This window comes from Heliangelus exortis, chromosome 1, assembly GCF_036169615.1.
Source record: "Heliangelus exortis chromosome 1, bHelExo1.hap1, whole genome shotgun sequence".
Classification (NCBI taxonomy): domain Eukaryota; kingdom Metazoa; phylum Chordata; class Aves; order Apodiformes; family Trochilidae; genus Heliangelus; species Heliangelus exortis.
The window spans coordinates 161,994,562-162,017,219 of NC_092422.1; the positions used below are offsets into that span (position 1 = coordinate 161,994,562).

At 44.5% G+C, this 22,658-nt stretch overlaps 1 protein-coding gene across 1 annotated transcript; it reads right to left on the reverse strand.

Moving 5' to 3' along the window:
- Positions 1 to 543: 543 nt before the first annotated feature.
- LOC139791319 (potassium voltage-gated channel subfamily A member 6-like) lies at positions 544 to 22,297 on the reverse strand. The gene is made up of 3 exons (XM_071733410.1): positions 15,057 to 22,297; positions 14,679 to 14,765; positions 544 to 2,971 (listed from the first exon to the last, which is right to left on the reverse strand). Exon 1 carries the CDS (start codon positions 21,179 to 21,181, stop codon positions 19,625 to 19,627), a length of 1,557 nt encoding a protein of 518 aa, XP_071589511.1. The 5' UTR covers positions 21,182 to 22,297; the 3' UTR covers positions 544 to 2,971; positions 14,679 to 14,765; positions 15,057 to 19,624.
- Positions 22,298 to 22,658: the final 361 nt, after the last annotated feature.

The following is a 22,658-nucleotide window of genomic DNA, read 5'->3' on the forward strand; positions in this document are numbered from 1 at the left end:
GCCTGAGTCAGCTCAATTTTCCCAGGTTTCCAACAAGATCCAGAATCTGGGAGATGCAAAGGCACCTCAGAGGTACCCTCAGAAACATCTTTTCTCAGGCGAGGGTTGGAATAGATCCAGACATCCTACAGAAAAAGAGAAAGTCCTTGAAAAATGCTTCCATCCTTTGGTATCTGTAGGGCCAGGAGGTGAGAGGGACAGAGGCAGCAACAGGTGTGATAAGAGACACACATCCCTCACTGGCACTATCTCCAGCCATGGTATTTAATTTGAAAGATGGTTGAGCAGCCCTGGGGGTCATCCCTCTGTCACACAACAGAGGGACAACCCCAGCAGGCCTAGGAGGACATGCCAAGCTACCTTCACATCCTTCCTTGCTGCAGGTGTTCAGTGCAGGATTGCAGCAATCACCTGAGGTGGAGAAGATGCACTTCTGCAAGTGGCTGTGAACTGTTCCCTAGGGACTCCACATAAATACTTCATACTAACATAACAAAATCCAAGAGTACAATCAGGCTTTTTGACATAAAAATCACACCACACTTTAAAAAATACTATTTTATTCATACATCTAGCCTATTTAACAGTGGATCACAATGAAAGGAACAATCACAAATATCTAGTTACATGGTTTCAGCAGGTTCTGGGCCTGGGCAAGGTTGGGCTTGAGTCAAGCACATATTATGGCATCACCAGTAAGGACAATGATTGCTGTTTAAAGCTCCATGAGTCCCACCTCCTCGGTCAACTTTCAAACCCTCTTCTACTCGGTGAGGGATTCTCTACAAAGAATTGTACCCTTGAAGCTTAAATCTAGAAAACAGCCAGGAGTACTGCAAATTCTGTTTACCTCATATACTTCACTTGAAAGGCTTCAGATTTCAGTTCAACAAACACACAAAGCACACAAAGTTTTCAGTTCAACAAGCACACACCCTACCATCCACAATTTCTCAGAAATGTTGGACCAGACTTGTGCAAATCAGCCTAACTCCATTAAGGGAGGTGAAATTATTTATCTCACCACATGACCTGGCCTGGAAATCCCAACTGTCTTCCTGGAAACAACACCTTGGAGCAAGGTTTCAAAGCAAAAGAAAAGCAACCCTGTAACTAACACCCCTGCTGCTTGTGCTGGCACCTAGGATGGTTTAAAGTCTCTGACCTGTGTGCCATGGATCAGAAGGATACAGACAGACTTCTGCAGCATACTCACACCTTCCTAGAGGCAGCCTGCACTTAGGTTGCATCTGAAGACAAATGCCCTTGAAAGAAGGGTCCACGACACCTCTGGTTAACCATGGCCACATAGATCAGGACAGGCAGTGTCTCACATGTAGTAGGGATTGTTTCTGCCCAAACAATAGGAACAGGGAGTCACTGTTGCCTTCCACTGACTGGGCTCACATCCACGCTCAGGACTATTGAGCAGATCTGCACCAAAAGTATTTTTGGATCTAGCACCTCATGGTTTCTTTAAGCCCAGTCCTATAAAACTCTTGGAGTCACAAGGTAGTCATGAAGTCACAGCACACCAGATCAGACCCTCAGACACCAGCCACAAGGGCACAATACAGTCCTTGCCTCTTACAGGTGCTGAGAGCTGCAAAACTAGATTGAGGTGCCTTCCACCTCCTTTCTCTCACACATCAACTGGGATGACTTCCAGACAGCTCATAAAGATGTACAAGGTGCTATCAACGAGGGGTCCTAGGGAATCTGGATGTTCAGCATCCATCAGAGTACCCCCTGAAAATCCCAGTCAGCATCCTCAGAGTAACCTTTACTCCCCTCTTCCTCTCCATCTCTCCCCTCCACAAATCAGTTCCCTCTCCCCACCCTCCCACTTTCCTATGCAGTCACAGACAGGGTAGATCCACCTTTGGTTGTGGAGTTTTGGCTGCATAGCTCACCTTCACTGCTGCTAAAGGTAGGAGATTCCAGGCCCTTCACTTTTCAGTGCTAATTGGGTTTTCCATCAGTTTCCCTACAGCACAATAAGGACTTGTGGAGCTTGAAAAGCAACAGAGGTTTTTATCACAATGGTGCGATGGAAGAAGACTTCAGATCATTTTCTGGGAATGCTGCATACAACTCTACATTACATTTTCAGAACTAGCTGGCTATTGTGACTTATAAATCACATGAAAGACTACAAACAGTGCTATTTCAGTGAAACTCTCTACAGGCACTGAAACTAAGTCACCACCTCCTTTACAGCAGGCAATGGACTCACATGTTCACAACAAGAATTGACTGTACACACACTAAAGCAAGACACTTCATAGGTAAATGAGAAATACCTCTGGTTTGGGCTCATCCCTTAGATATCAGATATTATGCATGATCATTATTACTTGTAGAGATACGTGAAACATCAACCATTTATCTGAGTTATGACAGCACAGTTTTAAAAAGCACAGTAATCCAGGGCCAGAAGACAGACAGGCAACAGAACAGACTTTGGCCACTTGTTCAGTTCTCAAGAAAAAGCTATCTGCTCTTCTAAGGGCTGCTGTTACCTGGTTGCCAGGACTGGATCCTCCACTTGAAAGAAAGTTTAAAACAAGTGCCAATAAGAGAGTCTTTTGAAGGTGACCTGTGTCCACTGCCAGATTCCCAGAGGATTCAGTGCTTGTCTGGGGCTTTTCATGAACAGTACAAAAATTTAGCCCCTGGAAGCTGAATCCTGCTTTATTAAGAAGACACGTTTAGATCTGGTATGGGATTCTTCCTGCCTCCTCCCTCAACCCCCTGTTCACATCTACTTTCAGTTTCCCAGAACTATGGATGTTAATTTTGTTAAAAGCAACAGCAACCAGAAAATCACAAAGCACAGAAACCAGTTTCCTGACCATAAATGTTGTATTTCCTGCACAAAGGGAAACTTCACCAACTCTAAGGTAAGAAGATGCAACAACCTCTCTTGCAGCATCCTGAGACGACAGCCTCGCAGCATCCAGAATCCAACCTAGCAAGGACAAAAAAAAAAAAAAAAAGTGTTACATGTGAAAAAACTGCCCAAGTATGTTATTTTGGATGGATCACAGTTAAGACGTGAAACTAAGGTGTCTTTTCTTCATGACAATGTTTGAAGGGACAGAATTTGAGATATATACTCTCAATATAATAACATCTGACTACAATGGGAAGTGTTTCTTCTGCTTACCTTGACATCTAGTGGGATTTGATTTATGGAGGATTTCTCCTTAGAGCTGCTGGGAATTGTACACATCTCTTCTTGTATGAAATGAAGTGTGCATACTAGAATGTTGCTAAGTTTGGTCAGATGCCTTGCAGTGCTGTGCTGCTCCAAGGTCAGAGACCCAAGGTCTGACCTTTACTGTAACTGGGGCCTCTGTTACATTCCCATAGACATTTTCTGCATGTCTAATTTTAAGTCCTTTTTAGACAGATCTATATTAACAATTTGAAGTATAAGCCTCTTCCTCCATGCCAGGGTTAGGAAAGCCTAATAGAGCAAGAGGGTATTTTTATATGGTTTTTTTAGAACAGATCCAAAGCAATGTATTGAGGCAATGAATGGAAAATGTGTTGGGCTGCAAGGACTTCTCTTAGACAACTTTTTGCTGGTCACACTTTGATGTGGGCCATTCTAGCTCCAGAGGTCTCTGTTACCAGAGGTTTCTGGGAACACAGAAAACCTAGGGGGCTATTAATGAGTTATTAAAAATACCTGCAGTCCTCCACAGCAAAAGAGGAAGAAAAGGGCAGAGAGAAGTGACTGGAATTAATGTGGCACTTGGGCCCTCCAAAATTCATCAAAGCCTATTACAGTCTGAAAAGTCACCTAACAGTTTCTCATAATTCAAGCAATACTTACACTTCTTTTCTCTCTGCACCACAATACTGCAAAACCTCTGTTCTGCTAGTTAAATGTGCCTGTTACAGTTACCTATTGTTTTTTTTCTTTACACAGGATGACTGGCATGTTCTTAAATTAATAATTTTAGGACTCCTGAGTCCTAAACAGAACTCTAAGGTCCAAACTTAATTTATTTGTGTGAGTAGTTTACAGTGCTAGTCACGAGCTTAAAAAATTAAGCAGCCGCCTACCTAGATGCTACAAGAGGTTCAAACCTCACATAATTTATATTTCTAGAGTCTTTTTCGCTGAGAAAATTCCATTTCCCACTCAGTACAGAACTATGAAAGCAGCCCACTCCACCATGAAGACCATACACGTTCCAGCCCTCATGGTCCGGCAGCTCCTACTACAGCTTGCCAAGGACCCAAGTAGCCAGAAAAAGAAGAGCAGTACCAGTCCATAAACAGTGTACCAGTAAGAAAGTTCTGAGCCAGAGGGTTGGTTGCAACATTGCCAAAGACCAGAGGAGAAAGAAAAAAAATGGGGGAGCCCTTCAGATAGACCCCTTATCCTAGCAGTGTGGGTCCTGGTCACTGCATAAAAAGAACCTGCCTTCTCTCACACATCTTGGTAGAGGCAATCTCATCTTAAAAAGAAGTCTGTAACCATCATCAGGTTTCTACCCTGTGAGTCCTCCTGCACTGCCAGGGTGTAGAGCATCTTCCACTCTGTGGAGGGCTCACCCCAGGACTGGCTATTTAGGTAGCTCCCCAGTAGCAAAGGAAATCTTTAAGTGCCCTGAATGCCAAGCCAGGGCAATATCCTCAGGCAAATGAAGCCTTCAAGGCCAAACCCACCTCTGCCACAAGCTCCCAGCAGCGTATGGCCGCGCAGGTCCCGCATCCCAGCGCTGCCTTGTCCCATACCCCCAGAGCCCACAGGATGGCACTGTGCCACCCCACAAACTCCTCACTGGCTTCTGCCAGCGTTTCCCAACAGCAAGGCAGTATAAGGCAGATTATTTCACATCACGGGTTTTTCCTTGCATTTTTAGGCTTTCCAGAACTCAGCATCACTCTTAAGGATTTTTCCGTGCTGGCACACCAGCTGATCCTTTTTTTCTTTGCTCAGAAAGATCACCATCTGGGGTGTGTTTTTTGTGGGCATTTTGCTTGAACAAACAACAGTAAACCCGTGAGCTTAACCCTGAAAAGGGTTTTAGCCTGGTAGCAGCCTCCAGAACAACTGCTTCTTTTCTGAGAAATAGCATTTGCTAAACCTGGATTTAATCAATAGCAGATATTGCTTACAACATGCTTTATATATTCAAAGTATTGTACAAAATCAAACTGATTTAATAGTCTTGCTAATTGCCCCATCGTTTGCATTTTACTTAGTTTAACTGCAAAAGCTTAGTAACCTACTCCAAACGTGGACTGAAAGGGATTCAAGCCTTCACATCCCCATGGACAAACCTCACAACTATGCCCCAGCTCAACTGATACAGCATCCACAGACCTCCCTCCCATTGCTGGGTCAAAGATGGAGCCAAACCACAGACATTAAAATTTGGACTCTGCCTCAGGTTTCAAAGCCTTCTCAGCAGTGCTTGAGGGTCATAAGACAGAGTATTTAGATTTCTCCCTAGACTCACAAAACCTGCCTTCAACAAAAATATTCTGGGAGAACTGCAGAGTTAATGACATTAAATTAAAATTCAAAAGATACGCTTGTCCTTATTAACATTTTTGAAAAGGATCACCAAGGTGAATTATTTCAGCTTAATGTAGCTGTGAATATAAAGCAACTTGAGTTTTACTCAACTTGAAACTTTCCTTATCAGCTCTGACTTCAGTTGCTGGCCTTTGGTAAATCCTTACCTGTTTTATCTTCATGGTTGTTTTAAATTTTTTTTTCTAGTATGTACAGACCCAGGGAATCAGCACACAAAATCACAACAAAATATTAGAGCTGGGTCTACAGCAGAGGCAAAGACAGCAGTTGCTAAGGACAACAGCCATCCTCCTACTGGCTGCTCTGCTTACACCCAAGCCCTGGGAAGCCAGGCTTGTGGCTGTGGATGAGAGGCTTGGAAAAGGATTTGGGGATGAGGAAACCGCTACCATGGTTCTGGCAGCACTTAAGTCATCTCCAGTCCTTACCTCTCCTCTCCTCCCAAGGGTTTCCAGGACCACTCTGGTTCAGCACTCCTCTCTCTTTCCTCCCCAAGGCTTAACTCTGTCCCCACAGATGCAGCAATATTTAATTTTGCCCTTACAGTGGAGACGTGTCAGGTTGGCAAGGTGAAACGTTAATAAACAGAAAGCAACCACACTAATTTCTAGGAAAGGTGCCACACTTAGATAAAATCCTGGAATTACAAGAAAGCACTGTGAAAGCAGGCATTGCTGAGGTGGACTCCAGAGGTGGAGGTGTGAATGGAGGTACCAGGCTGCAGGGCATGCACCCAAGGGATTACCAGAGCAACAGTCACCTGGAGACCAGGAGTGAGCTCAAAAACAGCAACATAAATGCAAGCTGCAAGTTAATTTTAAGCTCACCGGTCCCTAAGAAGTGGCTGATTTGGGTTCAAGGGATCCTTTGCTCCTGCTGCTCTTTCACCATCAAGTACTAATCCAGCTTAGAGCAAGAGGCAGGATTTTCAAACGTGCTTGCTACTGGTTCAAATATTTTAGTAACATCACTAGAAAAAATTCCCAATAGCCACGGTGTAGTTAGACTTTTAATAGTTATGTTTTAAAATACTGATTTCTAACAAACTCCAACGAGTGACATTTATACCACCTTCTGTGTGTCTAGCTGACTGGTTAAGTATTTATATTCCAGTATTATTAGTTAAATATTATTTTATTCAATATCTAATATATATAGCTATTATATTGGTTATTAGTTATATAATACATGCAGTTATTGTATTATTTATTTTTAAGTATAATTATACTAGTTAAGCATTTATCTTCCAGTTGCCTGAAGACCCAGTAGTCAGATTTACTATTATTGATGAAAAGCATGGAAAGATGTGTGGGGCCCAGGGAAATACTAACAGAGGCAGCATCACTGAAGCAAGTAAAGAAGGTCAGTATCCCATTTATCCTGTTTCCACCTGTGAAAATAATTATGCCCTTTATGGAAGTTACAACCATGTGAAGTCAGAAACAGGCTTACAGAGAAGCTGACTGAAGGTCCCAGAGCAACCAGATGCCTCAGCTGCAAACCTAAGTCCAACTTCCCAATAAACACTCACATATGCTTTGTGATTCCCTGTAGGAAAAAGGGTCATTTGTATTATCAGAAGAAAAATGGGTTAATGAATGAATATACTGATTGCTCGCGTAGATCCTTATCACTGATAAGCACCCAACTGTTTCCTGAGGACAGAAAGATTATTTTCCTTCTACAGGTCAGGAAATCAAGGCATAGGAAAAATGATATGTCAGATACATACCAAAGCCAGACACAGAACGTGCCTGTGAGCGTCAGTCTGTAAACAGACTGGTAAGGTACTTTGGCAGACAGAACAGTCAGAACCCAAAAATGGAATTTTAGTTACACTTTAAGACATTGAATTTTCAAGCTAACAGGTCTTATTTCCTATCTATATGGAAAATTGACCAGATGAGAAGCTACAGAATTCTAAAACACCCTGTTGCAACCTGCATAGTTGGCATCAGAAGAAAAATTTATTGATCTATAAATATCAGCAGAGAATTTCACTCCACTTGCCTGAAATCCATTGTCTGCATCAGTAGGGGTGTTAAAATATTTCAGCCATCATGAAAACTCTTACTGCATCGTGGTGGGCACAAATGACAACTGGCCTTCCCCAAAGGTGCAATTGACTCAGGAACCTAAATACACCATAGAACAGGAAGGAAGTTGCAAGAGGATTCATCTGGACCTCTTTGCCTATGCTTGCTCCTGAATTACCAATATATAACTAAATATAAACCACGAGAAGCCATAATGGCTATTCTATGTATCCTAATGTTCCTCTGAAAGACCATAAAGGAAAAAAACTAGTGAAGCCTTTAGGAAGATTAGCTCTTAACAGTGCCAGTGAAAATCTGTAAAGAAATTATCTTCCCAGACTCAACTGCTCAGCACCAGTGAGGTGCTAGCATCCAAAACACCTTCATGCTTGGACAGTTAACACAAATCTGTGAGAGAGATGGTGAACTCCTCCCATCTCCAGCATATTTTCTTCTGCTTTAATACCTTGGCCTCTGGTAGCAGTTCAAGGGGTGAAAAAAGCAAAACCTGCATAAATTTACTTCTTTTGGACTAGTTGTGAAAAGTTGATGTCAGCCACTGATCTCCACGGCACATTCAGTGGGCTTTCAATTTACATTTGCAGTAAGTCAGCTCTGGGCTTTGCTTGTCATTAGTTATAAGGCAGCCTGAAAGGGAAGACAGAGTCACGAATAAGGGGGTTGCACTGAATATTTTCTGTCTGAGCCTGAAAAACTGAAAACAGATCAGCATTGCCAAAGCATGGGCTCAGAGCCAATGAAGAGCTTGGTAGCAGCAGGACTTGCTAGAATCTGGATAGTCCAGGAATCTCATGCACAGGACCAAATGTATTCCTGTGTGTGTTTGATGCTCACTGTCCAACAAGTAGTAACAACAGTTACTACTGTTGTGACAGTGATACAAGAGGGTGTCCTTAGGGAGCAGGCATCTCCAGCTGTGCCTGACATTGTACAGGTATGAGGAAAGAGATGGGGCACCCCCCAAAAGATCTACCTTTCTAAATGGTTTAGAAAAAAGGAGCAACTGAAGGTTGTAGTACAGTTCCATTTTGTTGCTGAGGCACTGAGATACATGAGACACCCAAAGGTCAAGTGACAAAGCAGAGGACTGTCCCTTTGACTCCAAGTCCAATATTTTAAGTACAAGCCCTTCCTTTATAAGCGGACTCTTAACTAATGAAAACCCATATGCAACTCTAGATGCCATTTACAAATAAGCAAAAATGCCAGGGCCAGATGTACCAGAGTTGGTTTTTTCTGCTATGTAGGTTACATCACTGGGGATGGAAGATGGAGACGAAAGCTGCATCAGCCTCCAAAACCCATTACAGCTATACCACAGCTGCAGCTGGCTTGATCAGTATGTATTCAGACACCTTCTAAGGAAATCTGAAATTGTTTCACAACATACTCAAAGCAACTGCCTAAGTGCTGATGGTGCTTTGCTGCTGTAAAGTTACTTTTGGAATTGTCCTTCTAGTTTGCTGACTACCACAGAAACTTTTGAAACTGATCTTCATAATTCTCATGGATAACTCTGCATTTCATACGTGCTACAGAAATATTTGCAATCCACTGTAGAAAACTCTACCAGCTAATCAGATCTTTTCACATGCTCTTTGGGTGAGCAGTGATAGGATGAGGGTGACAGTTTCATAATGAAAGAGGATAGATTTAGAACAGATATATGGGAGAATTTTTTTACTATGAGAGTGGTGAAACACTGCAACAAGTTGCCCAGAGATGTTGTGGATGCCTCCTCCCTCGAAGTGTTGAAGGCCAGGCTGGATGGGGCTTTGAGCAACCTGGTCTGGTGGGAGGTGTCCCTGCCCATGCAGGGAGGCTGTAAGTAGAGGAACTGTCATGTCCCTTCCAATCTAAACCATTCTATGATTCTATGATTAGATAGCACCTAATAGACAAGCAATAGTGAATACCTCCCCCCCCCTCAAAAAAAATGTTTCTGGAAGTCACTGCACCACCTCCAAGGACAGATTACAAAGATCAACTGCTTTGCAGGTGTTAGTTCATAAGCATGAAAGTCCATAGTATACAGTTCTACAAGGAATATACCTAGCAATACTATTTCTTACACGTTAAGATGGCAATATAATTCAGAGCTTGATAGAGACATGATATATTTGTGGTACTTTTCTAAAGACATATTACAGTGATAAAGCAGACATTCAGTTTGGCCCAAGTTTGGCCATCTGACATGAACAGGTCTACTCTGTACCTTTCTATTTTATGTCTTGATGCTGGAGTGAGATTCAAACACACAAATAGGTCTGCTTCTCCATCACTGACAAGGAAACCTCTGCATAGAGCTCTTTACTGCTTGATGACAGCACTACCCTTAAAACCCCTGATGAGAATGCAGGTTTTGTCTGAGAAAGAAAGTTTAAAACTGATGCATGGAAAGAGCAAATAGGGTCAAAAGTTGGTTGCAAGTTAAGAGCACATTAGTGTTTCATACACTAGAGTATTCTTGAGCTGTTTCTTTTGTAATGCAAAGCCAAAAAAATATTATACAGCTCAAGATCAATGCTCTGTACACAATGACAGTGCTGGGCCACCTTGCTGGACCATGCTTTTACCAGGAAAGGTTGGACCAGATTATCCTTGCTGTCCCTTCCAGCCTGGCATTCTATGATTCCACGATATAGGAACCCTGATTTAAGAAGCTTATAAATATGTGGTGATTGGTTTCTCCCATGAGTTTCAATGTGAACTGAGCTCAGAAACAGATGTGACACTGTGCTCATGGTTCAAATGAAACTCCTTGACTCACTATGCATTTTTTGTAATTCTCTTCTAAGGTTACTTACTGCCATAACCCAAGAAATGAGGCCAAACCCTTGAGACAATTTATGGACAACTGTATTTGTGTGCACCATCCTGCTAATGGCACTGATAAAGCTCAAGTGGTGTTCATATGCTTTCAGAATGTGCATCATCGTTGATAAAATTTCCTTTGCTTTGCTTTTTCTTTTTTTTTCTACTTAAAAGAGAAAAAGAAGAGCTATCTCAAAGTTAAAGAGCAGAACTAGCTAGCCAAAATATAGATAAACAGATTATGGTTTCCTCACAGAGCAGCAACAAGCTAGAAGGCTTAAGGACAAAGCACTGGGACTACATTTGTCTTGGTGCTTTTGTGACACAGAGCTGGATGGATGCCTGACACATGTTGGTCAGTGTCCATTCTATGTGCCAAGCTTAAGGGATAATTTATAACTTTTCCACAGGATGAAATGAACTGGAAGATGTAAGAGAGGAAATGTGAAGCTTTATTCTGTCTCTGTCAGAAGAAACAGAAAATAACTGTGCTAACTTCTTCAGGTTGCAGTGGCCATTGTTATGAACTGCTCTGACCTTCCATTCAATGAAAGCTGTTGAAGATCAAGGATTGCTGTTGATTTCTGTATCCCAATTAGATACCCTGCATAAACTGCATCAGAGCTGTCTCAATTCTTCCCAGATGCAATGTGCTGGTCCAGTGATTCCAGAGAGCTCATGGTAGTGAGGAATTACCACAGACCCCAGGACAAAGGAGAACCAGTGCAGAGATGGAGAGCTCTGCAGAGGGATAAAGGACAAGACAAGGTCAGCAGAGGTTCCAAGTTGAGAGGAAGAGTACTGAATAGAAACAGCGGATTTTTTAAAGGGCATGAACTTCCCCTCTGTCTCCAGACTAGCTCCTGGAGTGATCTTTCCCATCCTACCCCACTCCTAGGACTTCTTTCTCTACCCCCAGTACCATAGAGAAAAAACATCTTCTAGGACTCACAGCTCCTCCCCTAGTTCTCCCTCCTACCCACACACTCCAAGTATCAAATAATAAAATCATCAGGATTTGGCATTTTGTAGATAAATAGGTGCAGTATGGCAAAAGAGGTGGAGAACACAAGAAATGGGGGAAGATTAATAATTTCTTATGTATTCAGTATCTCTAATACATCCCACACTTAGGAGAGGATTCTAGTAGAAAAAGTCACTGAACTCGGGCCATTTCCATTGCATGTAATTACTTCCATATTATCCCTTTCATAAATTTAACAAAGTCTATCTAAAAAAAGGGCTTTTTGCCATCATTTCTCCTATTCAACCTGCAATGAGCTTTCATTTACCCTTCTTTGTATGTCATATTATAACTCAATTTCTTTACAGGGTAGATTTATTCATAGCCAGTTTATGCTCTATTGTTCAACCACCAACATTGCCTTTTAGCTTAAATAGCTCTTACTTCTTTTGGCTACTCTGCCCCTAGCAGTTTTGTAACTATAGATCCTGTCAGTCTTTTGCTGGCCTAAAAAAGACAGGCTCTTCCAGCTTCCTCTTGCAAAGGAACTCACCTGATCACTCTACCTGTTCTTCCATACATCCTTCTGTACCAAATTTAGGTCACAAAAAATGCATACAGCATTCCAGATGAGGCCTTACAGAATTAACCTTTCCCAGGTGGAACATGGATTCCTTCTGAGAGTTTCAAAGATTTGTACCTGCAATTTTTAAGGCTGTATTACCCTGGTGGTTCAGTAAGTGACCCTGGTTCTCTGGTTGATCTTAGTAACCCCCAATTTCTCATTTTTTCTGTCTTTCCCAACCGATAAGTTTGCCATCAAAATCCCAATCACAACTTTGATTTCTGTGCTATTTAGTATCTTTCCACTTCTTTAAATTCAGTCATATAGTTCTGTTTCCTAATCCCATAGTCTCAATGATGACATCTAGGTTGTTTCATAGCTAAATTTCATAGTCTCAGCTCTGCTGCTAATATCTGAAAAAAAATCCCAGGACTAATGCTCAAGGAATTCCTTTAAGCACCTCCCTCTGCCTCACATTCCTTATTTACTCTCTTCTAGACTGGCTCTATTTCTTCCATTCACCCCCATCTGTCCCATACCAAGTGTCATTTTTTCATACAGCATCCTAATGGCTTCAACATGAAGTTTTCTGTCTGGTTTCAGGGACAGCATCACTGAGATCAACAAAGATAGAGCAAGAAAGAAGTTGCCCAATTTTTTAAACTCTGTTTTCCCTGAAAATGGGAGACTGGAGAAAGTAGATCTATAGCCAACCTGATACAACTGCACCAATTTTCATGTAGCCATAACAGAAAAAAAAATGTAGGGAGGTAGAGTTTGTCTCTATGTCTATCTCTACTGTCCTTCTGTTACTGTATTACTTAAGACTTGTGTTTCTTTAGCTTAAAAACCTCATGTGCTCAGAAACTAAAGCCAAGCAAGATGAAGCTGATGAAAACTGGAATGGGAAAACAGTCAAGAATCCAGGACCAGCATCTGCTCCCTTCAACACAGGGAAATTTGGTGACCATGTACACCCCACACCAGCCTAACTTTTGCTACAGCCAGGAACGTGGGTGTGATGCTAAGGACACAAAAGGGTTGGGCATAACAGAGCAGACAGGCACTTGCCTTCCCCTTATGGTATGATAATGGTGCACCTTCTTGAGAGCACCATAGCAGAAAAGCAAACAAGAAGACTGTGGTCCAATTCTGCTTTCACCAGGGATAAATTTGGAGTCACTTCACTGACGTCAGTGGAGTTATTCCAGAATTGCACCAGTGTAAAAGAGGGCAGCATCTGCTTCCTGAAAATGGATGCCATCAAACTAATTGAAAACAACAGATGCATCAACAAGGAGCAAGAAGAGACAGCAATGTTCCCATTTTTCTATAAAATACCATTTAGTTTCTCTCCAGAGAATCTACTAGAATAAACTAATAAGTACTCTAAAAGTGAAACCTTTGCTAGTATACAACCATTTAGGTGAATGGACCACTGTGTATTTACAACATCTAAAGACATCTATCCCAGACATCTGTCTTTACAGCCCTCTTTTTGTGCCTGATTATTCCTTCAGTTACTTAAATCAGGAGTCATGCCATTTATATCCTTAAGGATACATTTCTCTAACCTCAGGTAGAAGCTGGAGTTGAGACCCTGATTTTCCTTAAATAAACAACAGCTGTAGTAAATTTGGTAATTAAATGGATAAATTTGTGATTTATAGCACTCTTTGACTAAAGGTCTTCCAAAACTTTACACCAAGTAAACATCTTTATATATTATACATAGACGTCACACTTAGTGGCATCTAAGGACGTGTTTTAGTGGTGGACCTGGCAGTGAACTTTAGAATTGGACTCAATGATCTTAAAGGTCTTTCCCAGCCTAAATTATTTCCTGATTCTGTACCTATTCAGTGAAAGTGAAGCCAAAAAAGGACTTACTGAACATTCAGTGATATTTTGTATGAAGACAGAGGCTTCCCTAATGAGTTTTGTCCCTAATGAATAGGCACCACAGTTCCAGTATTTTAAGGTGATGATAGAAGTTGATGGATGATGATGATAGTTTTACCTCCTGTAAATCCTTTCTTTCACTAAAAAAGTCATGCACAGCAAGTGAAAACCCAGACTATTAGGAAAAGCATATAGAAGTGACATGCACTAACAACATCAGCTACACTGGAAATCAATGTTTCTGCAGCCCTTGCCTCCTTTCCCCCAAAATCATTATTTTGGATTTATCTCCCTGTCTAGAGTCTTGCCTTATTTAGGACCTGACCCTGCACAAGAAGAGCTCCTTTTTGTAATTAACGGGTGATTTCATCACCAACTGTCTTTGGTGGCAGCTAAGGACACTCAGCATTCACTGGCAATTGTTCATGTTATCAGAGAATTAAGTCTTCTCATTTTGCAAGCACCTGCTCCTCTCCTTAACTTCATGTGTACAGCAGATGACTGCAAGTCGGGGATTCGACTGTGAGCCTGCTGATAATATGGCTACAAATATCTTCAGAATAGGATTTGTCTACTGTGAGCTCCTAAGAGCAAAGATGAAGAGCTCAGACTGTGCTTGCTCTTACAGCAATGTAAACAGAAATATCTTGTGCAGCTGAGAACAATCTCTTTCAGTCTTAAACTTCTCTATGAATTTGTCTTGCACATTTCTTACCATTGAGGAGGAAAAAATAAAATTAAATGCCACTGCTCTGATTTTTGTCAATGTAAACTTAAAAAGAGGCTTAATTTTGCTGAGACTGGTAGACTTACTTGGACTCAAAGTAGATGAGAGCTTTTGGGAAAGCTGTGGTCATGTCCTGCTGTAGTCTGCAGATCTTTCCCTGATGTCAACAGGACCTCAAGAGAAGAGCAAACAAAAATAAGCATTTCATGTTTTGACTTGATGCAGAAGATGGAAGTTGGAGCCCAATATAAACCAAGTGAGTTGTACTCAATGGAGTTTTGCCAACTTGAATGAGCAGATGGGGAGGATCTGGCTCATGCTGTATTTCTGTAGTTTATAATTCTCTCCTTCTTCACCTAGAATCAGATTCTCTCTTTAGGCTACAAATCTTACTAAAGAAACCCTTCTTCATTAATTACAAGAATTTTTTGTTGTTTATTTTACAGAAGAAAAAGAAACCTTACCTGCTTCTGCAATAGCAGCAGACACTGGAGCCATTTGTTCCTTTGCTTTTAGGGTTGATGCTCTTCTTCCCATCACAGTATGGAAGACACTTCAGTCCTCACCCTGTCTCTTGCTGCCCTGAATTTCCTTTACACTTATTCTTCTTTAACCCCATAGGGATTTCTGTACTTTGAACGTGAGGGGCTAGGAGAGAACACCAGGTCCAGTCACCTTCACCCTCACGACTGCCCTAGCAGTGAATTTTCATCCACAAAAGCTGGATTCAAAAGAACAGGGCCAAAACAGAAAATTGCTCAGGAATCCCAAATTGCAGTATTTTCAAAACAAGCAAAGCAGGAATTTCATCTTGTAGGTAAGGGCAGGAATCCATCGGTAATGTGGACTTTTGAAACATCATAAAACAGATCTTCAAGCCTTTCAAGCTTACAGTCTCTTACATGGTTGACAGGTTGCAGACAAAAAAGGTGTTCTCAGTAAAATTCTTCCTTTTGTTCCTTCCTCACCTCCAAACAAGATGACTTCTGCTCTCTCCTATTTGGGTGCAAAACATCCTGTGGGAAAATTATCTGCAGAACGGGTTGTCACAGAACAGCCAAGGGTTCAGGCAGGAACAGCAGTCTCTTCCACAGCAAAACCATCTCCTAGTGAGACTGCTGAAAGATGAGTTTCTGGTGTGTTTTTTTTTTTTTAATGTGAACTTGTGTTCCTAGTCACTGGGCACCAGATGACTTTACATTCACAAGCCAGTTGCCCCTCAGCTCCTTGACTGTGAGTGCTCAGATTGTCCTTCACACACCCCCTACATCTCTTTGTGCAAGAACAGACAAAATTCCTTCCCATCTCTGGTTTGCACTCTCCGCTTTCAGATGATGGTAACTGCCTGTCTGGAATTGGACGGGACAGTTGGACATGGTATAAGGTGACAGGATCATCTTCAATAAGCAAACAGCTGAAAAGATAAGGTGCTAACATCTAAGAACTGAAAATATTCAACGAGTGCTTTTGCTTGTAGTCAAAGTCACAGGGTAGAGAGAAACAGTCTGGGAGGTTGTTATGGAAACAAGTCCCTGGAGGTGCCTACTTGGCTTCACAAGGATGTGCTCTGCCTTCAAAAGGAAACAGCTAGACAGACAAGACAGATTTGTATTTAAATCATCCATGAGTGAGTGATATGAGCTGAGGACCTGAGTTAAGATTCTTGAAAGCATCTCTGTGACCTGGTGACACGAGTCCTCTGTAAAATCAGTGGCATGGGTGCCACTATGCCAACTCAGTCACTTGCAAAAAATGCTCCTTAATAAAAATGTCAAATTCCAGAGGTTCTACAATATATAGTATTATTGATAATTCTGGGACTCAACCATCTTGCTTTTCAGGAGATGCTTAGAGGAGTTATATGCCCAAATAAAATTCCCTAGGTTACATTTTCCAAGCTTCATTTGGCTTTTTGTATTTCTCTTAGCTCTAACACAGCAAACCAGGGGAGAGCACACGACTCCTGCTTTACACATTTGCATTTGCACATTCTTTTTGGAAACAAAAAATGTAGGTTGCAAAAACTGCACAAAGCTGTCTGTTTACAGCAATGATCCTTCATACCTGTTTTTTGTGTATAAGTCAGTGCATGCACATGTCTGTGTGCAAACAACACTCTAGCTAGAAACTCACTGCTGAATTTCACTTGAGAGCAAGAAAACTCTTTAGATGAGCATCTTTACAAGACACACTGGGATTATGTTGCCAGTAATTTGTCTCACATCTTTTTTTCTCCATGCCCAGCTGTCACACTGGTCGGGAGAACAACCTGTTCTGAGCAGGGAGGGCTCCTGCCTGGCAGGGGCAACGGGGTCAGGCCCAAGGGAAGAAACAAGCATGGGAATTTTCTGACGTAGGCTGAGTGTGTCTCATGCCTCCTCCTGAACTTGTGCTTAACCTGAGTTTTTTATATCTTACTTTGGAAAAACTTTTATCAGCTGATACAGTTAGGCATAAAATAACCCCACACATGGGCATTCTGCTAACAGACAGCAGCAGCCTCGAAACATCCTTCTAGAATAGCAGGTTCTTTTGCTACTTTCTAGTGACTCTGCTAAAGCAACAAAAAAAGAAGAGTCACTCTCCTGCACTCACAGAAAAGATTTCACTATAGGGACCCTGGAACACAACCAAGAACAACAACAGTTTTTTACTAAATGAGCTCAATGACCAGGACAACTTTTTACACCAAATCAACAGAGATGCCACCATGCTGATCCTCCCTCAGTTCTACATGTTCACCAGGATTACTTACCCACTGCCTACCTACATGCTTCAAGGCATGCAGAATGGCTCCCAAGGCCCAGACCTTCACAGTCATTTGCATCAGTCCCAATGAACCAAAGAGGAATTAGGCACCTATATATATTCAGGCAAACTCCTCTCAGATACAGAGCCCTCACCACAACACCCTTGTGTCTCCCTGACTGACCTGCAGTAACCGAGACAAGAAGCATTTTACTACTGATTTCAGAGCGGGAGAGAACAGAGGTTTTAATATAATGCTTCTGTGCTGACCACAAGGGAGATCCCTGCACATTAAAAACCTTAGAGAAGACAACGGGACTCTGGAAAACGCAGCAGTTAGGATTTATACAAACAACTTCTACCCTATGATCAGGGCCCAGCTGAAGAGAGGCCACAATAAAAGCACTCTAGGCATGGAGCCAGATCTCAAGACAATGAAACAGCAAGCAGGATAACGAAGATGCAAAAAGACCTCACAACCAGTTCTACAGCCAGTTCTGACTACATTAAAGCATATGCCCTTAGCATCCTTAGCCTTACGGTTGGAAAGTGTAATATATACACGTACATTAAATGTATTCTATATATTTTGCATCTTGATATTATGTCTGGCTTACGTATTACACGTCACATGCAATATGCAGTACATTCTAATATGCGTATCATTCAGTATGATGCAAGGCAATAATGGCTGCCCTGGCTTTCATACACATGCACACATGTGATTGCAGAATATACACTCAGATTTCAAAGGGGAAAGACTTTCCCGTGCAGGAAAATTTGCAAATGGAATCTCAAAGCATCCGTTTCCCCTTCACACACACTGGCAGCCTCTGAAAAAATTTAAGGTTAGATGTAAGGCAGAGCTGATTAAAAAAAACCAAAATTATCTGGGAAGCAAAATGTGCATCTTAAGGTGCAAATCTCCAGTCCTTTGGCAAACCCAGCACTGAGGGCCAAACTATGCATTCTGTACTGCTGCGTAAGTTGCTCTCATAAAGCCTACTGCATGCAAAAAGACATTGCTGTGCCTTCTATCCATGAAATACCAAAAACTGGCTAGATCAGTAACATAGCAAAAGCATTTCTTCAAGGCTAGCTGTTTCTGGCCTCATTTGAAAGGTCTGGGGTATGCTGTTGGGTTTGTGCAGATGGCTTAGGGAAGTTTGTAACCATGCCAGTCTAAGTCTCAAATGCTGATACACATACCCTGGGGCAATTTATGCTTGTGACCCACTAAATCAGTGCTATCTTCAGATAGTGCCAGTGCAGCTATCTGTGGTCAGGACTTTTCAGCAATGTCAACGAAATACCAACATGCAGACTTCCCTCAGCCATACAAACATTTCAATAAAAACACAGTGGAGTCAGTTGCTCTCACATGCCTGAATACAGAACTGGATATCTGAAGCATAAAGTACATCTCATTAAATGCTATTGTGTGGAGATAAACTGCAGAGATAACAAATGAATTTGCTCAAATGTGCCTTGCATGAGAAGGCACTTACCACTATGAAGATTAAGTTGGTATTATAAAAGCCAATTAACATCAGGACACTGACATAAATGAGGCTGAAAAAAGCTCACAACACAGAGAATTTTCACCAAGCCTGTTGATTTCTATAAGCCTGTTTTCGATAAAGGGTGTACGGTCACAAGTAGCAAAGAACTTTTCAATCAATGCACCTTTTCTGAAACACAAAGTGGAACTTTAGCATGCCAAGGGTTGCAAAGAAGGCAGGCATCTGCTTGCTGACTTTCCCCTACAGCTGCAGAACTCACTGTGATGCTGGCCACAGCGTTCCCATTATTCAAAGGCAATGGCACGGCAGGCGTGACTGATCCCACAGCCAAGGGAGCTGGGCTGGCACAGGAACTGAGGGCACAGCTTGAGCCAGATGTTTGCAGCCCCTTTAACTCTTTACTCCCTGCCGAATCCTTCAGCTAAAGCAGTGGCAAGGGCTTCTCTGCTAGTGGAGTAGAAAGGCTAGGTTTCAGAGCAAATATTGGATTAAAGCAGTCTTCAGAAACAGAGAAAGAAATTCACGGGGGAGTGGGGGATGACAGCTAGCACTCCACAGAATAAAGCAAGAACATTTCTGGCTGCACATGGTAATGAGAAACAGCAAATCAGGACAGAAGAGCCCATTATCACAATCATTCTGTTTACAGTATCACAATTCACAGTCTGACACATAAATGCTGAATACATCCAGCTGCTAGTAGGAAGACGGCTGTGCAGCAGCTTGCAGCTCTGTGTTTGGACCCAGGATAACCAAACTCATCACACCTCTGTCAGCATTTTCTTCTCTTTATAACCCTGGTTGTTGGGAGGAATGAAGTTGGAGTATTTCATGGACTCCAGGTCTTCTGCTTCCAGGAATTCAGATTTGCTGAGAGACTGATTACTGTCCCCCTTCTTGGGCTCAGAGAAGGGTGACTGCTGCTGGCCACAGGTGACGTGGGTGTACTGGCACTGCTCTTCATGATCAGTCTCTCGGTGGTAGAAGTAGTTGAAGTTGGACACAATGACAGGGACAGGGAGGGCAATGGTGAGTACACCCGCGATGGCACACAAGGAGCCCACAATCTTGCCACCAATTGTCATAGGATACATGTCCCCATAGCCCACAGTGGTCATGGACACCACTGCCCACCAAAAAGCATCAGGAATGCTGGTGAACAAGGAGTCGGGGTCATCTGTCTCGGCAAAGTAGACAGCACTGGAGAACAAGATCACCCCAATGAAGAGAAAGAAGATGAGGAGGCCCAGCTCCCTCATGCTGGCCTGGAGAGTTTTCCCCAAGATCTGCAGCCCCTTGGAGTGCCTGGAGAGCTTGAAGATCCTGAAGACCCTGACCAGACGGATGACTCTGAGGATGGCGAGGGACATGGCTTGCTGCTGGCCTCCATTGTTGCCACTGCTTCCCGGCTGCTGCTTCTGCTGCTGTTGCTGTGCCAGCTCGGTGCCCAGGGTGATGAAGTAGGGGATGATGGCCACGATGTCAATGATGTTCATGATGTTGCGGGAGAACTCGGGCTTGCTGGGGCAGGCAAAGAAGCGGACGAGGAGCTCAAAGGAGAACCAGATGATGCACAGGGTCTCGATAAGGAAGAAAGGGTCAGTGAAGAAAGGGCCAGCACCATAGGCGGGGTGCAGGGGCGGCGGAGTCCCGCTCGGTGGTGGCGGTGGCAGCAGCAGTGCCTCGTCGCTGTGCGATACCGCCTCCCCGAAGCCGGGCTGGGGGCCCTTGGGCTCCTGGCGAAACTCGGGCAGGGTCTCCAAGCAGAAGATGACAATGGAGATGAGGATAACCAACACAGAGACGATGGCGATGGCCCGGGCCGGCCCGGAGCTCTCGGGGTACTCAAAGAGCAGCCAGACCTGGCGCTGGAAGTGGTGCTCGGGCAGGGGCTTCTCCTCCTCTTGAATGAAGCCCTCGTCCTCCCGGAAGGTCTCGATGGCCTCCTGGCCCAGCTGGTAGAAGCGGATCTCCTCCAGGAAGATGTCGAGGGGCACATGGACCGGCCGGCGGAGACGCCCCCCGGACTGGTAATAGTAGAGGATGGCGTCGAAGCTGGGCCGGTTGCGGTCGAAGAAGTACTCGTTGCGGAGCGGGTCGAAGTACCGCACCCGGCGGCTGGGGTCCCCCAGCAGCGTGTCGGGGAAGATGGAGAGGGTCCGCAGCTGCGTCTCGAACCTCAGCCCCGAGATGTTGATCACCAGCCGCTCGCTGCTGCAGCAGCTGCCGCCGCTCCGCTCTTCGCCCGCCGCCTCCGCCTCCGCCTCGCCGCCGCCCGCCCGCGGGGCCGCCAGCGCCAGCGGCTCCTCCGCCCGCATCCCTCCCGCTCCCGGCTCCGCTCTGCCCCGCCGCCCCTTCGCCCCTCGCCCTCAGCGGCCGGCACCGCCGCCGCCCGCCATCCGCCCGCCCCGCCTGTTGCGCCTCGGCGCGGCCGCGCTCGCCCGGAGGGTTCTCCGCGGGGCTCCCGGCGTGGCGCAGCTCCTCCTCCGGCCCCGCTCCCGGCTCCGGTCCCGGCTCCGACCCGCTCTGCCCCGCGCTGGGGCAGTGCGCTGCTGCGCGACGCGCCCGGCTCTGCCCTCCCCGCCGCGCACACACACACGGGAGGGGGGAAGAAGGAGAGGAGGAGAGGGAGGTGTAGGAGCAGGCAGACACACACACACACGCGGTTACACGGAGGGAGGGAGGTACAGGCAGACACACACAGAGGAGCTCAGAAAACACGCACCCGTGAGCAGAAGGCACGGACGGGTAGAAAAAGACGGACAGACAGAAACAGACGTAGAGACAGGCAACGCCAGCACGGACACGCACAGATACAGACAGATGCAGGCACCCACACAGCGAGACACACCCGCACCCCTGCGCGGAGGCTGGTGCTCGCCCCCCGATGCAGCAGCCCCAGCTCAGGAGCGCCCGGTTTCAGGGGGCGTAGGGAGGTACCCTCGGGAGGACCCCGCTGGCCAGGAGCTTCGCAACGGCCCCCCCAAGGGTGGCACCGCCCCTGCCCGGCTTCTCCCCCTACCCCTGCACCGTGAAAATCTCCCCCTGCACCGACAGTCAAAAAAAACCTGTCGAGGACTGCCCAGAACCGGGCAGCGCGTAGAGCTCAGCTCTGGGACCCAGGAGACCTCGGTGTTTTTCCTGTCCCTGCCGCAGGCTGTAGTTTGACCTTGAGCCAGTCAGTCCGTCCTGTGGTTCGCGGACCTCCATTTATAAATGTCATTGCCGTGATGCAAGCACGACAGTGGCATCGGACCATCCTGAGATGGAGACAACCTGTCACACGGTGAACAGTGCAACTGGAGGAAGACACAGGTAAATACCGTTTCTCTCCTCCCGTTTGGATGGAGTTTGCCCGTTATCCCAGGTACCAAACAGGTGAGCTTGCTCAGTTTTTTGTTTACCACCGCACAGTCAACCCTTGGTCTCCCTGGAATCCAGCACCACATTTCACAGGCAATCAGACTTCCAGTTCTTTTGCCATTAGAAACCTGTGGCTTGCTCCATCCATGTCACCCTTGGCATCTGAAAGCACTGAGAAACTCTTGACAGTGTAATTTCTTCCTCCAAAAATGGGAATATCAGGTGAGGCTGCTTCCACCCTTCACAGGATGAAAGCCTGTTTTTCCCTAGAAAGCCCCTTGTCAGGGATAAATATTACTAACTAGGATTTATCATCGTAGTATCTGATGCTTTTGCTGACTGTGAGCCATATGCTTAGCTACACTCTCTCTTAGCAGCACAGACCTAGAAGAAAACATTCCCCTCTTCACCCCTCCTCGTAATTCCTCTCTA